Source organism: Acomys minous, assembly GCF_964271855.1.
Source record: "Acomys minous genome assembly, chromosome: 15".
Lineage (NCBI taxonomy): Eukaryota > Metazoa > Chordata > Mammalia > Rodentia > Muridae > Acomys > Acomys minous.
Window position 1 is genome coordinate 102,289,505 of NC_140497.1, and position 13,046 is coordinate 102,302,550.

Consider the following 13,046-nt stretch of genomic DNA (forward strand, 5'->3'; position numbering starts at 1 on the left):
GTCCTGGAACTCACTCTGTAGACCAGACTAGCCTCGAAATCACGGAGATCACCTGCCTCTGCATCTAGAGTGCTGAGATTAAAAGCGTTGAGTCTCGGCTGGGCGTGTTGGCTCACACCTTTAATTCCAGCACTCGGGAGGCAGAGGCAAGCAGATGGCTGTGAGTTTGAGGCCAGCCTGGTCTACAAAGCAAGTCCAGGACAGTCAAGGCTACACAGAGAAACCCTGTCTCGAGAGAAGGGGGGGAAAAGAAAGCATACGTCTCCACACCTGGCTGGCTTTACTTAATTCTGAGACAAGGTCTTTTTATAAGGAAGGCTAGTTTCACCTTGAACTTGCAACTTCCTGCCTCAGCTTCCTAAATGGATGACAAGACTATGCTATCTGGCTGGGCCTTTTCTTTGCATGTATATGTGTATGTAGTGTAGGTGTACAGTGTGTGTAGGTGCACCTTCATATGTGTGCAGGCCCACTGTTGGTAGCAATGCTTTCCTTGATCATTATCCACTACACACACACACACACACACACACACACACACACACACACACACACACAGACACACACACACACACACATACACACACACACAGACACACACACACAGACACACACACACACAGACACACACACACAGACACACACACACACAGACACACACACACACATACACACACACACACACACACAGAGTGTACTGATGTTTTGCTCCTGCGGATGTCTGTGCACATGAGCCTGCTTGCAAGGTAAGAAGGCAACTTCATACCCCTTGGAACGGGAGTTATAGATGAGCCACACTTGGGTACAGGGAATTGAACCTGGGTCCTCTGTCAGAGATGCTGAGCCATCCCTCCAGCCCCTCCCTCCTTACATATTGAGTTAGGGCCTCTCACTGGAGTCCCTGATCTGGCTAGTCAGCCAGTGTGACCCTGAATCCTCTCACTAGGGAGGCCTCTCACGTGCAGGCCTCCTCACACACAGGTGTCAGGGATCTGAAGTCGGCTCTTCCTGCTGCCATGGCACTGATTAAACCACCGAGCTGCCTCCTCAGCCACAGCTATTTTCTCTTGCTTCTGTTTTTGTTGGGAGACAGGGTAGCATGGTGTCCAGGCTGGCCCGGAACTTAAGCTGTAACTTCTGATCTTCCCTCTTATCTCTCAGGTGCTGGGATTCCTCCCCTCTCATTATTGTTAACCGTTTTCTTTACTTTATATTACTATATTTGTCTGTGAGATGGGGCATGTGCCATGACACTTGGATGGAGGTCAGGGGATAACTTGCTAAAGTCAGTTCTCTCCTGCCACGTGGGTCCTGGGCTGATGGTGCTAAGTGCCTTTACCCACTGAGCTAGCCAGCCAGCCCACCCACCGCTTCTTAAACGTATTTGCAGAAGCAAAAGAATTCCATGGGGCTAACCCTGGATGGCTGAATTAGAATAAAACTCTATTTTTGAATTTTGAAAGATGGCAGAACCACATGCTCCCAAAGAAGCCCTGAGGGGCCTGAGCGGACAGCCTCAGGGTCGCCTACCGGTCTTCCCCTTGATCTCGCAGAGCACGCTGAAGAGAGCAGACTTCATCCGGTGGCAGTTCAGGGCATGCTTTCTGAAAGAGGCAGCAGAGGGATGGTGAGAAAGGGGAGCAGGGGCCTCAGCGCCAGCCAGCCAACCTGACACAGGTGCCACACACTGCCAAGACAGGGGAAGCACACGTCACTTTGACTTCTACAAAATTAAAACAGGAATGTGCAGTCTGTGATGGTGAACTTTGATTATCACTTGACTGGAATGCCAGGAGCTGTGCATGGGGGGCATGAGCCTTTAATCCCAGCACTCCATAGTGCACCGTGCCTAGTGTAGATAGAGTTCCAAGCTGGCCAGAGCTACACAGTAAGGCCCTGTCAGCAACAGCGGAAATGTTAGGAGTGCTTTTCTGTGGGTTTGAGGCCATCATGGTCACATAATGAGTCCAGGCTAGCCAGAGCTATGTAGTGAGATCTTATCTCAACAAATAGAACCAGAAAGAAAAGCCGTGGTCCACACCAGTCAGCCCAGCACTGCAGAGTGAGGAGGAAGACCAAGAAGAGTTCAAGGCCAGTCTCAGCCATACTGTGAGGTTTGAGTTTAGGGCTAGCCTGGGATACAGGAGATCCCCCCCTCCCCCTCGAAATAAACAAACCAAAGGCTCCACAGTAAACAGGAAGCAGGGGGCTGGAGAGATGGCTCAGAGGTTAAGAGCACTGACTGCTCTTCCAAAGGTTCTGGGTTCAATTCCCAGCAACCACATGGTGGCCCACAGCCATCTATAATCTGATCTGATGGCCTCTTTTGGCCTGCAGGTGTACATGCAGGCAGAGCACTTTATACATGATAAATAAATCTTTAGAAAGAAAGAAAGAAAACAGGGAGCAGAGATGTCTCAGCAGGTTAAGGGCCTTGCTGTGCAAGCCTGACAAATTCAGCCCATTCCCTAGAAGCTGACCCTGCGAGCTGTCCTCTGACCTCTACACATGAACTATGGCATGCCCATGCCTGTGTGTACACACACACACACACACACACACACACACACACACACACACACACAGAATAAGAAAATTAAACAGGGGCTGGAGAGATGGCTCAGAGGTTAAGAGCACTGGCTGTTCTTCCAGAGGTCCTAGGTTCAATTCCCAGCAACCACATGGTGGCTCACAGCCATCTATAATGAGATCTGATGCCCTCTTCTGACCTACAGGTGTATATGCAGGCAGAGCACTATATACATAATAATAAATAACTTAAAAAAGAAAAAGAAAGGAAAATTAAACAAACAACGAAAAGAGTTGGTGCGAAGGCTCAGTGGGGGAAAGCGCCTGCATACGACCTGAGTTCAGTCCCTAGAGCCCACAGAACGGTAGAACTGACTACGGCAAGTTGCCTTCTACCCTCCACAGGCACTATCCACAGCCATCCGCACAAAATAAATGTCATTTAAGAGAGCCGAGCATGGTGGCACACGTCTGTAATCCCGGCACTCAGAACTCACTCTGTGAGTTTGAGGCAAGCCTGATCTAAACAGTGAGTTCCAGGACAGCCAGGGCTACACAGAGAAACTTCGTCTTGAAAATCCAAAAACAAAAAACCCAAAACCTAAACAAACAAAACCATAAAAAATGCATCCTTTTGTTGTTGTTTTGTTTTGTTTTGTTTTTTGAGACAGGGTTTCTCTGTGTAGCCTTGACTGTCCCGGACTTGCTTTGTAGACCAGGCTGGCCTTGAACTCACAGCAATCTGCCTGCCTCTATGTCCCAAGTGCTGGGATTAAAGGTGTGTGCCACCACGCATGGCTTTTGTTTTGTTTTGTTTTTTGTTTTGTTTTCCGAGACAGGGTTTCTCTGTGTAGCCTTGACTGTCCTAGACTCACTTTGTAGACCAGGCTGGCCTCGAACTCACAGCGATCCGCCTGCCTCTGCCTCCCAAGTGCTGGGATTAAAGGCGTGCGCCACCACACATGGCTTTTGTTTTGTTTTGTTTTTTAAGACAGAGTTTTTCTGTCTTAGGCCTGGCTGTCCTGGGCTCACCCTATAGACCATGCTGCCCTTCAGTTCACAGAGATCCCCCTGCCTCTGCCTCCTGAGTGCTTCAACTCACAGAGATCCCCCTGCCTCTGCCTCCTGAGTGCTGAGGTTAAAGGCCTACACCGCCGCTGCTGCCCACACCACCACCACTGCCGCCTGGCTAAAATAGCGTCTTAAAATCCACAAAAAAAGGGAAAAAAAAAACAAAAACAAGAGCAAAACAGGAACTACCCAGGGGATTAGAGAAATAGGCTACTGTGCCTTCCATGGCATTAGGTGCAGGAGAAGAAGCTGTCAAGTTGGCGGAAGGAAATGCTGGGCAGGGGAGGCTGTGGCGCTACCTGCCAAGCTGACACCTTCCTTTATTTATATTTTTTTAAATATTTATTATTTATTATAATAAACACAGTGTACTTATTATAATAAGTACAGTGTTCTGTCTGCATTTAACATCCAGGCCAGAAGAGGGCACCAGATTTCACTTCACCTGGTTGCTGGGAATTGCACTCTCAACCTCTGGAAGAGCAGGCAGTGCTCTTAACCTCTGAGCCATCTCTCCAGCCCCCAACACCTTCCTTTAGGTGTTACTCTGCCTTCTGCTCCCACGACTGCTCCTCCCTCCACGTCCTCTGTGATGGTAGCAGACACTGCTGAGCCAAGTGCCCCTTCCCTTCACACATTTCCTCAGAGGAGCTGGCCCTGCCAGACCCCAGGGCTTGGCCTGCATCATACCAACCAGGAGGGGCAGGGTGTGGCTCGGTGGGAGAGGGCCTATTCAGCATGCTCCAGACTAGCTAACCAAACCAATTCCAACCTCGGATGGAAACCACTGAAAGAATAATTTGGCTTACTAACAGGTTGCACAGGCTTCCCCCATCATTATTTTTTTTTCTGTTTCTTTTTTATATGTGTGGTGCTTTGCCTGTGCACCGTGTGCATGCCTGGTGCCCACGGAGACCAGAGGGTGTTGGATGCCCTGGAACTGGGTTACAGATGGTTGTGAGCCCACCATGCGGGTACCGAGAATCGAACCTGAGTCCTCTGGAAGCGCAGCCAGTGCTCTATCCCTCTGAGCCATCTTTCCAGGCCTGCATCAGTACCTTTTAAATAACACTATAGCATATAGTGTATAACATAGATAGGAAATAGTATAATAGCTATTTTACAGGGCTGGTGAGGTGGCTCGGTGGGCAAAGGTTCTGGCCGTCAAGCCTAATGGTCCAGGCCCAGGGCCCACAAGGCGGAGTGAGAGAACTGATTCCTGAACGTTGTCCTCTGACACACACACACACACACACACACACACACACACACACACACACACACGATTTAAAAATTAACAAAAACCTGCTTACAAAATACAAAACACGCCGGGTATTGTGGCACACGCCTTTAATCCCAGCACTCAGGAGGCAGAGGCAGGTGGATCGCTGTGAGTTCAAGTCCAGCCTGGTCTACAAAATGAGTCCAGGACAGCCATGGCTACACAGAGAAACCCTGTCTCGAAAAACAAACACAAAACAAGACACAAAGCACCTGCATAGCTTCAGGCGTTCTGAGTCATAGTGTCGTCGGCGTCACACAGCTCCTAAGAAGCTCAGCACCTGTGCTTTTGCCTCTGCTGCGGACTGGGGCAGTCGGTCCTGGAGCCATTTCTTGTTGGCCACCCGCAGCCAGCGCCCTCTCCACAGAGGCACTGCACACAGACAGCTGCTCGTGGAGAGCCCTGGCCTCCGCTCTGAGCGCCAGCTCCGTGGTTGTGAGCACGTACTGTTCTTGCAAAACACCTGGGTTTGATTCTCAACGCGCACACGGAGGCGCGCCACCCCAGGCATCACACAGTCACGTGGCTCGAGACACTGCTCACACGCAACGTAATAAAACAGACCAACGTCAAAGTCAGAAGAGCTGTAAGCAATGCTCTGCCCCCTCTGCCTAGTGGGCCCCCTGGGCCATCGGCATGGTCACAAGCCACACTTCCTCATGCCCTGCACACCTTCCCAGTGTCACATGGGCGCTGCAGCAGGTTCTCATGTTGGCACTCTGCAGAGTGAGTTCAAGGACAGCCAGGGCTACATAGAGAAACCTTGTGTCAAGGGGGAAAAAAAATGGGCAGGTGGTGGTGGCGCACGCCTTTAATCCCAGCACTCCGGAGGCAGAAGCAGGCGGATGGCTGTGAGTTCGAGGCCAGCCTGGTCTACAAAGTGAGTCCCCCTCACCCCTTCCCCCATACACACACACAAAGGTAACAGCTCTGGCGACTAGACTTCAGGAAGGTAAGAGTGTGGAGAACTCAGCTGTCGAGGCCTCCAGGCCTGAATAGCAATGAGCTGCATACAGCTGGCCTGGGCTCTCAGCACAGACACAACAGACCTGTATTTGGGGCGTGAAAAAAAAGGTAACCAGCATTTCTAGTCTGAGCACTGCATGGTGCCGGCCCCTGAGCAGTGACTGGGAACAGATGCAGGTTTCATCAGATCCCAGGTGCAGCCCTTGAGCTGGGAGGCAGGGCCAGCGACTCCAGGCTGGAGCTGCACTAGCACAGGGCTGGGTGACCAATGGCCTGCTGATGACACCTGAGTCTTGGAGACTGGAGGCAATCTCTATGGGAGGCCATGGGGACTCAGGCTAAGCTCAGAGACTTTCAGAGCTCTCATAGAAGGGCCTGGAACCCAAGTACCAAAGAGGAGGAGCCAAGGACAAGCACGCCAGGGAAAGGGGCCTCCCAGAGATGCAGTGAGGATTGAGCACAGGGCTGGGGAGAGGGCGGAGGTGTGTGTGGGTGGGGGACACTGAAACAGCAGCTATGCGCTCAGCCATCTTGTTATGAAGGGACAGGAAGTAAAGCAGCAGGTGCCAACACCAAGTGTGTGGGAGGCTGGGTTTCTACTCTGTTTTAAGAGGCTTGGCCAACTGGGGCCTGCTAGCTCCCAGACTGTGCAAACACCTGCCTCCCACAAGCAAGGCAGCTAATGCAAAATCCTCCTCCAGCAACCCTCATCTCACACAGCACCGAGGCTCCCCTGCCCTCAGCCTCCATGGCCAGATCCTAGACTACTAGAGACTCCCGTTTACCCAGAGTAGAGCAGGCATCTGCTCCATCCAGCTCCAGGCTGCTCACACTGGTCTGCCCAGCCCAGCCAGTTCATTCTGGAAAAAAATCCTAGCAAAGCTCTGGGCCTCTGCCTAGACAGACAGACACACACACAGACAGACACTGCACCTCACGTCATGGCATGCCCTTCCTCTTGGGAGCAGTAAGCAAACTTTTCCTTCAAAAGCACTTGTCTCATGCCAGGCATGGTAGAGGCAGGTGGATCGCCGTGAGTTCGAGGCCAGCCTGGTCTACAAAGTGAGTCCAGGGCAGCCAAGGCTACACAGACAAATCCTGTCTCGAAAAAACAAACAAAAAAACCAAGCCAAATCTAGTCAGGACGGAGCCGGGGAGAAGGCTCAGCAGTTAAAAGCCTGTACTATTCTTGCAGAGGAAAACACAAGTTTGCTTCCCAGCACCTGTGTTGTGCAATACAACCACCTGAAACTGCAGCTCCAGGGGATCAGAGGCCTCTTCTGACTTCTGGGAGCACTGCACCCACAGTTGCATACACCCCACCAAGAAAATGAACCTTTCTCTTCTTTTGATGGTTTTCTTTTTCTTTCTTTCTTTCTTTTTTTTTATTTTATTGACAGGATTTCTCTGTGCAGCCGTAGCTGTCCTGGATCTCGCTCCATTGTAGCTCAGGCTGGCCTCAAAGTGAGAGATCTGCCTGCCTCCTGAGTGCTGGGATTAAAGGTGTGCACCACCATGCCCAGAAAGATGGGTCTTTTATATTTTTGTGCATTGATGTTTTGCCTGCATGCATATCTGTGTGAGTATCAGGTCCCTTAGAACTATTTTTTTGTTTGTTTTGGAACAGGGCTTCTCTGTATAGCCTTGGCTGTCCTGGACTCACTTTGTAGACCAGGCTAGCATCAAACTCATAAAGATCCGTCTGCTTACCAAGTGCTGGGATTAAAGGCGTGCGCCACCACGCCTAGCCTCCCTAGAACTGTTATTACAGATAGCTGTGATCTGTCATGTGGATGTTGGGGATTAAACCTGGGTTCTCAGAAAGAGCAGGGCTCTTAACCACTGTGCCATCTCTCCAGCCCCAGGATGGGTCTTTTTTTTTTAAAGTAAATATGTTTTCACTAATTTTATATGTATGAATGTTTTACCTGCATATATGTTTGTGCACCATGTGCAAGCCTGGTGCCTACAGAAGCCAGAAGAGAGCTTCAGATCCCCTGGAATTGGCGTTATCTAGGGTTGTGTGCTCCTATTTGGGTGCTGGGAACTAAACCTGGGCCCTCTGCCAGAGTAACAAGTGCTCTCAACAGATGAGCCCCCTCTCTAGCCCTAATCCTTTTAAAACAGGACCTCACACAGCCCAGCCTGGCCTTGAACGCACTCACTAGCTGCGGGCGACCATGAACTTGTGGTCCTCCGGCCTCCACGGGATGAAGGATTAGGCCCAGGCAAGCACTCTGCTAACACTTGGCCTCCAGCCTCCCTCAAGAGGCTCTACTCCTGAGCCACGCCCTCAGTCGGCCCTTCCTGGGGAATTCTAAACCTGTGCTTAGCACTGGGCCATGACTCAGCAGCTACCCACAGGTCACCCACCATAGTCCAGTGAGACTGACCGGTGACTGCAGAGTGCTACCAGATGACCTCATCCCTTGCCATGACTTGGCAAACCCCACGGTGAACCAGGCCTGAAGCATACTCTTTCCTTGACCGCAAGCAGAATCTGTGACTCAAAATGTGGCTGTCACATTATCTCAGCCCTCACTTAGCTGATGAAAAGCCAGGTGCCTTGCTTCAGAGAGCCACAGCAGAGAGCACTGGGTGGCAGCTAGGAGCTAAGGGTGGAGGGCCAGGGGCCTGCAGGGCACGGAACCGTCAGTAACTGCGAGCCGGGAGAGCCTGTGCCCAGATTCCTGACACAACAAAACTCAGATCTCAAATGCATGGCTTATTTTTTAAATTACTTATTATCTTATTATTCTGGGAGGTCTAGAAGGATGGCCGAGAGGTGAGAGTGCTCATTACTCTTCCAGAGGACACCGGTTTGACTCCCAGCACCTACACTGGTAGCTCACAACGTTCTGCAACTCCAGTTCCAGGAGATCTGTGGGCTCCAGGCACATGTGGGGTACATACATGCATGTATGTATGCATGCAGGCAAAACACCTATACTCACTAAAACAAAAATTGTAAGAGATTTCAGGACTATCTTTTTTGAGATAGGCTATATTTCTTCATCTCTGGCCCTCCTGAAACTAATGACAATCCTCCTGCCTCAGCCTCCCAAGTGCTGGGGTAGTAAGTGTGTGCTACCACATCTGGCTATTAATTATCATCTTTTTGTAGCCCTGCGATGGAACCTAGGACCTTATGCGTGTTAGGCAAGCACCTCCCCTTGGCCTGCATCCACCACTGTGCATGTACATTTCAGCTGTGTCTTGCTCCACAGCAACAGGGGGCTGACGTTCCTCAGGGAACTGTAGACTGTGGGGGGGAAGTGGGGTCCATGCTGAGCCATCTTGCCAGCTGTGTACTTGTGTGCGCACGCGCATTTTTATGTAGATGTCAGCTACAATTTTGTGGAGTTGGTTTTCTCCTTCTGCCTTTATATGGCTTGAGGCCCAAACTTGTCAGCAGGCATGCACCCCTGGGTGTTGTGTGCGCTTACCTGCTGAACACCCCTCTCCTCTCTCCCCAACCCCCTGAATGTCCAGCCTGGAATTCCAAGTCCTCTGCCTCCAAGTGCTAGAACGACAGGACGTGCCACACCCATCTTCTCACGTCATCTCTATTTAATCCTACTGCCTTCTAGAAAGAATTAATTTGCAAATCAATTTGTTTTGCAGCATTGCTACTCTTGGGGAAGGCTTTTCAAGGACTGCCCATCACAGTAAGGCAAGACCTCTGCACATGTCACTAAAATCAGACCTCCCCAACGAAAGCGAGCTGCCACGTGATCACTTAGAATTGTTTGGAAATTACAGTAAAAATCATGACACCCTTTGGTAGAATAGAGCTTATGTCTGGTACAGTTCTGTTCCTTGGTCCTAAGCATGTGGTAGTTCCATCATGATATCTGCCCCACACATACTGAATAAGTTAGTTAGAAATGTTGGGGACAGAGCAATGAGCTTCATTTCTCACTATGTTTTATGTGAGTCTAAGTAGTAGTCTGGACACAGAATTTTAGTATTTGTTTTGTTTTGTTTTTCAAGACAGGGTTTCTCTGTGTAGCCTTGGCTGTCCCAGAATGCACTCTGTAGACCAGGCTGACCTTGAACTCACAGTGATCCTCCTGCCTCTGCCTCCTGAGTGCTGGATTAAAGGTTTATGCCACCTTGCCTGGTGAATTTTAGTACTTTTAATTTTTTTTTTATTTTTTATGTATGCGCATGTGAGTACAGGTACGTGGGAGGCCAGAAGAGGACACCAGATCCTCAGAGATGGAGTAACAGCTGGTTGTGAGCTGTCCTATGTAAGTGCCAGGAATTGAACCTAGGTACTGAACCTGGGTATTGAACCTGGGAAAAGCAGCAAGCACCGTTAACTGTCATCAATGGACAGCAGTTAAGAGTTAGTTTTTTTGTTTTGTTTTTTGTTTTTTTTGTTTTTCCAGACAGGGTTTCTCTGTGCAGCCTTGGCTGTCCTGGATTCACTTTGTTTTGTTTTGTTTTGTTTTAATATGGACTGCTTCACGAATTTGCGTGTCATCCTTGCTCAGGGGCCATGCTAATCTTCTCTCTATCGTTCCAGTTTTAGTATATGTGCTGCCGAAGTAAGCACCTGGACTCACTTTGTAACCAGACTGGCCTCAAACTCACAGAGATCCTCCTGCCTCTGTAAAATAATTTTTTAAAAGCTTTTTTTCAAGACATGGTCTTGCTATATAGTTCTGGCTGTCTTGGACTTGCTTTAGAGACCAGGCTGGTCTCGAACTTATAGAGATCCACCAGCCTCTGCCTCCCGAGTGCTTGGAATTACAGGTGTGTACCACGACTCCTGGCTTTAAAGGATTTTAAATGGCAGCCCAGCTTTAGTTTTAAAAGGACTTTCAAACTACTGTACAAATAGGGGTTGGTGTGGTACTTTTGTCTCACATTGAGAAGTGAGGCAGGAGGATCCAGGTCCTAAAAACGTGTCTAAAGACATTTCTCAGTGCAGGGGTGAACCCAGGTCCGCCATGGGCATCTACACATGGCATATATTTGCATAAACAGACACACATACACATACATTTAAAAAATTAAAACCCAGGCATGGCTACACAGGCCAGGGCTAAAGGCATCCAGTTGAACCAAAATGGCAACCTCAGTATGAGACCCTGTCTACAAGGAATAAAGTAGAGTGAGAATGCAGGACACCTGGTGTCTTCCTTGGGCTTATGCGCGTGCATGGACACACGGATGGACATACACACACACACTTAGCAACTGCAGTTGGACAGGTGTCCCACGGCACACTGAGGGCAGCATGAGCCGGCCATGGGGAGATGGGCAGGTGCTCTGAAGGCCATGGGCTGTCTGCTGTCCTGGCTCTCATGGTATCTAAGCATTTCCGAGAAGGAGCTGAGGCACGGCTTCCTGGAAGAATACTGATACAGGCCAAGGAGACAGATAGCTCGGTTGATGCAGTGTTTGCCTTGCAAACATAAGGAATTTAGTCTCCAGAACTCACATGGAAAAAAAAAAAAAAGGAAGGAAAGCAAATTAGGGATAAAGCAAAGCTGCACATCTGGACCAGGTGTGGTGGCACACGCCTTTAATCCCAGCACTGGGGAGGCAGAGGCAGGTGGATTGATTTAAATTCAGGGCCAGGCTGTCTCAAAAAAACAAACAAAACCTGCAATTCTGCTCCTCAAGTTTAGATTAATGAGTTCTCTCATACTAATGTTATCTGACTCTGGAAAGTTCCAAATGGTACCCTGAGCCTCACAATCATTGAAGGACTGAGTGCATACATTATGCACACATACATACGGTGACCTGTGTCCTTATACATACTGTTCCAAAGGCACCAAGACAAAGGCACTGTGCAGGTGACAACACGGGCCTTGCTGCTTTGTTTAAAGGACACTTTATGCCATCTGACTTTAGCTGGGCATGGTGGCGCACGCCTTTAATCCCAGCACTCGGGAGGCAGAGGCAGGAGGATCGCTTTGAGTTCAAGGCCAGCCTGGTCTACAAAGTGAGTCCAGGACAGTGAAGACTACACAGAGAAGCCCTGTTTTCAAAAAAACCAAAACCAAAACCAAAAACCACACCATCTGACTTTACTAATTAAAATTTAACTTAGGGTCCAGTCAGATGCCTCCCGTGGGAGCTTGCTGCCAAGCCAGACCCCGAGATAAATGAGGAAGGGAGACAACTCATTAAGTCCTCTCCTGACCTCTACTCACCCACACACAAACAAAAAGCAAGTAATAAAATTTTTACAAAATTAAGCCAGGTGTGGTGGCATGAGCCTGAAATCCCAGCACTCAGGGAGGCAGAGACAAGTGGGTTTCTGTGGGTTCCAGGCCAGCCTGGTCTACAAAGAGAGTCTAGGACAGCCAAGGCTACACAGAGAACCCTGTCTCAAAAAGCAAAAAAAAAAAAAAAAAAAAAAAAAAAAAAAAATCAAACAAAACAAATACAAAAAAGTGAGTTCTCCTAAGATCTACATTGAAAAAAATAATGTCAGGGGCCTTTCTAGATGGCTTGGTGGCTTTAAGAACACCGGCTGCTCTTGTTGAGGACCCATGTCATGCGGCGACCAAACGGCAGAAGCTACAGCTCAAAAGGACCCAACACCTCCTTAAGGCTTCTGAGGGCGGCCCCTGCTCCCCAACCTCCCTAACACACACACAGACACACACAGACACACACACACACACACACACAGAGACAGAGAGACAGACAGACAGACACACACACACACACACACACACACACACACACACACACACACACACACGGCAGATACACCGTAGAGGAATGCTAATTCAGAACATGTCTGCTCTGGCAATTTATCACATCCAAAGATCCTCTAGGTTTGTGAGATGCAGCTGGAATACAGACACGCCTTTAATCCAGGAGACAGAGGCAAGCAGATCTGAGTTCGAGGCCAGCCTGATACAGAGCAAGTATCAGGTAAAGAAAAGCTGCGGTCCAGACATAGGGAACATGCCTTTAATCCCAGACGAAGGTAAAGTTAGTTTGTAGAAGGAAGCACCCATGTTTGAAAGTGATGTCTAATGAGTAGCAGAAAATGTGAAGAATCAGAGATTTGACAGAATAGGATACGCCCAACTCTCACGTGAAGAGAAAGGAAAGGAAAGCTACTTAAAAGGCAGTTTTTCAGAGAGAGGGGGGGCAGCTTTACTAGGACAGTAATAGAGAGATGGGTTGGAGAGAGAACTCAGGAGAAGATGGAGCCAGAGAA

The 13,046-nt window shown here is 49.3% G+C and overlaps 1 protein-coding gene across 3 annotated transcripts in view; it reads right to left on the minus strand.

The window, feature by feature from the left end:
* The window catches only part of PBX4 (PBX homeobox 4), a 40,208-nt gene that overhangs the window by 15,135 nt on the left and 12,027 nt on the right, over positions 1-13,046 (minus strand). The window contains exons 1-2 of one of the 3 annotated variants that reach the window (XM_084760125.1): positions 5,163-5,307; positions 1,531-1,604 (exon numbers count right to left, since the gene is read on the minus strand). In XM_084760125.1, the coding sequence (XP_084616251.1) occupies positions 1,531-1,579 (49 nt within the window). In that variant the 5' untranslated portion in view covers positions 1,580-1,604; positions 5,163-5,307. Of the gene's footprint in view, positions 1-1,530; positions 1,605-5,094; positions 5,308-13,046 lie in introns of those variants that run through there. The other 2 variants (XM_084760124.1, XM_084760123.1) reach the window with 2 other exon arrangements.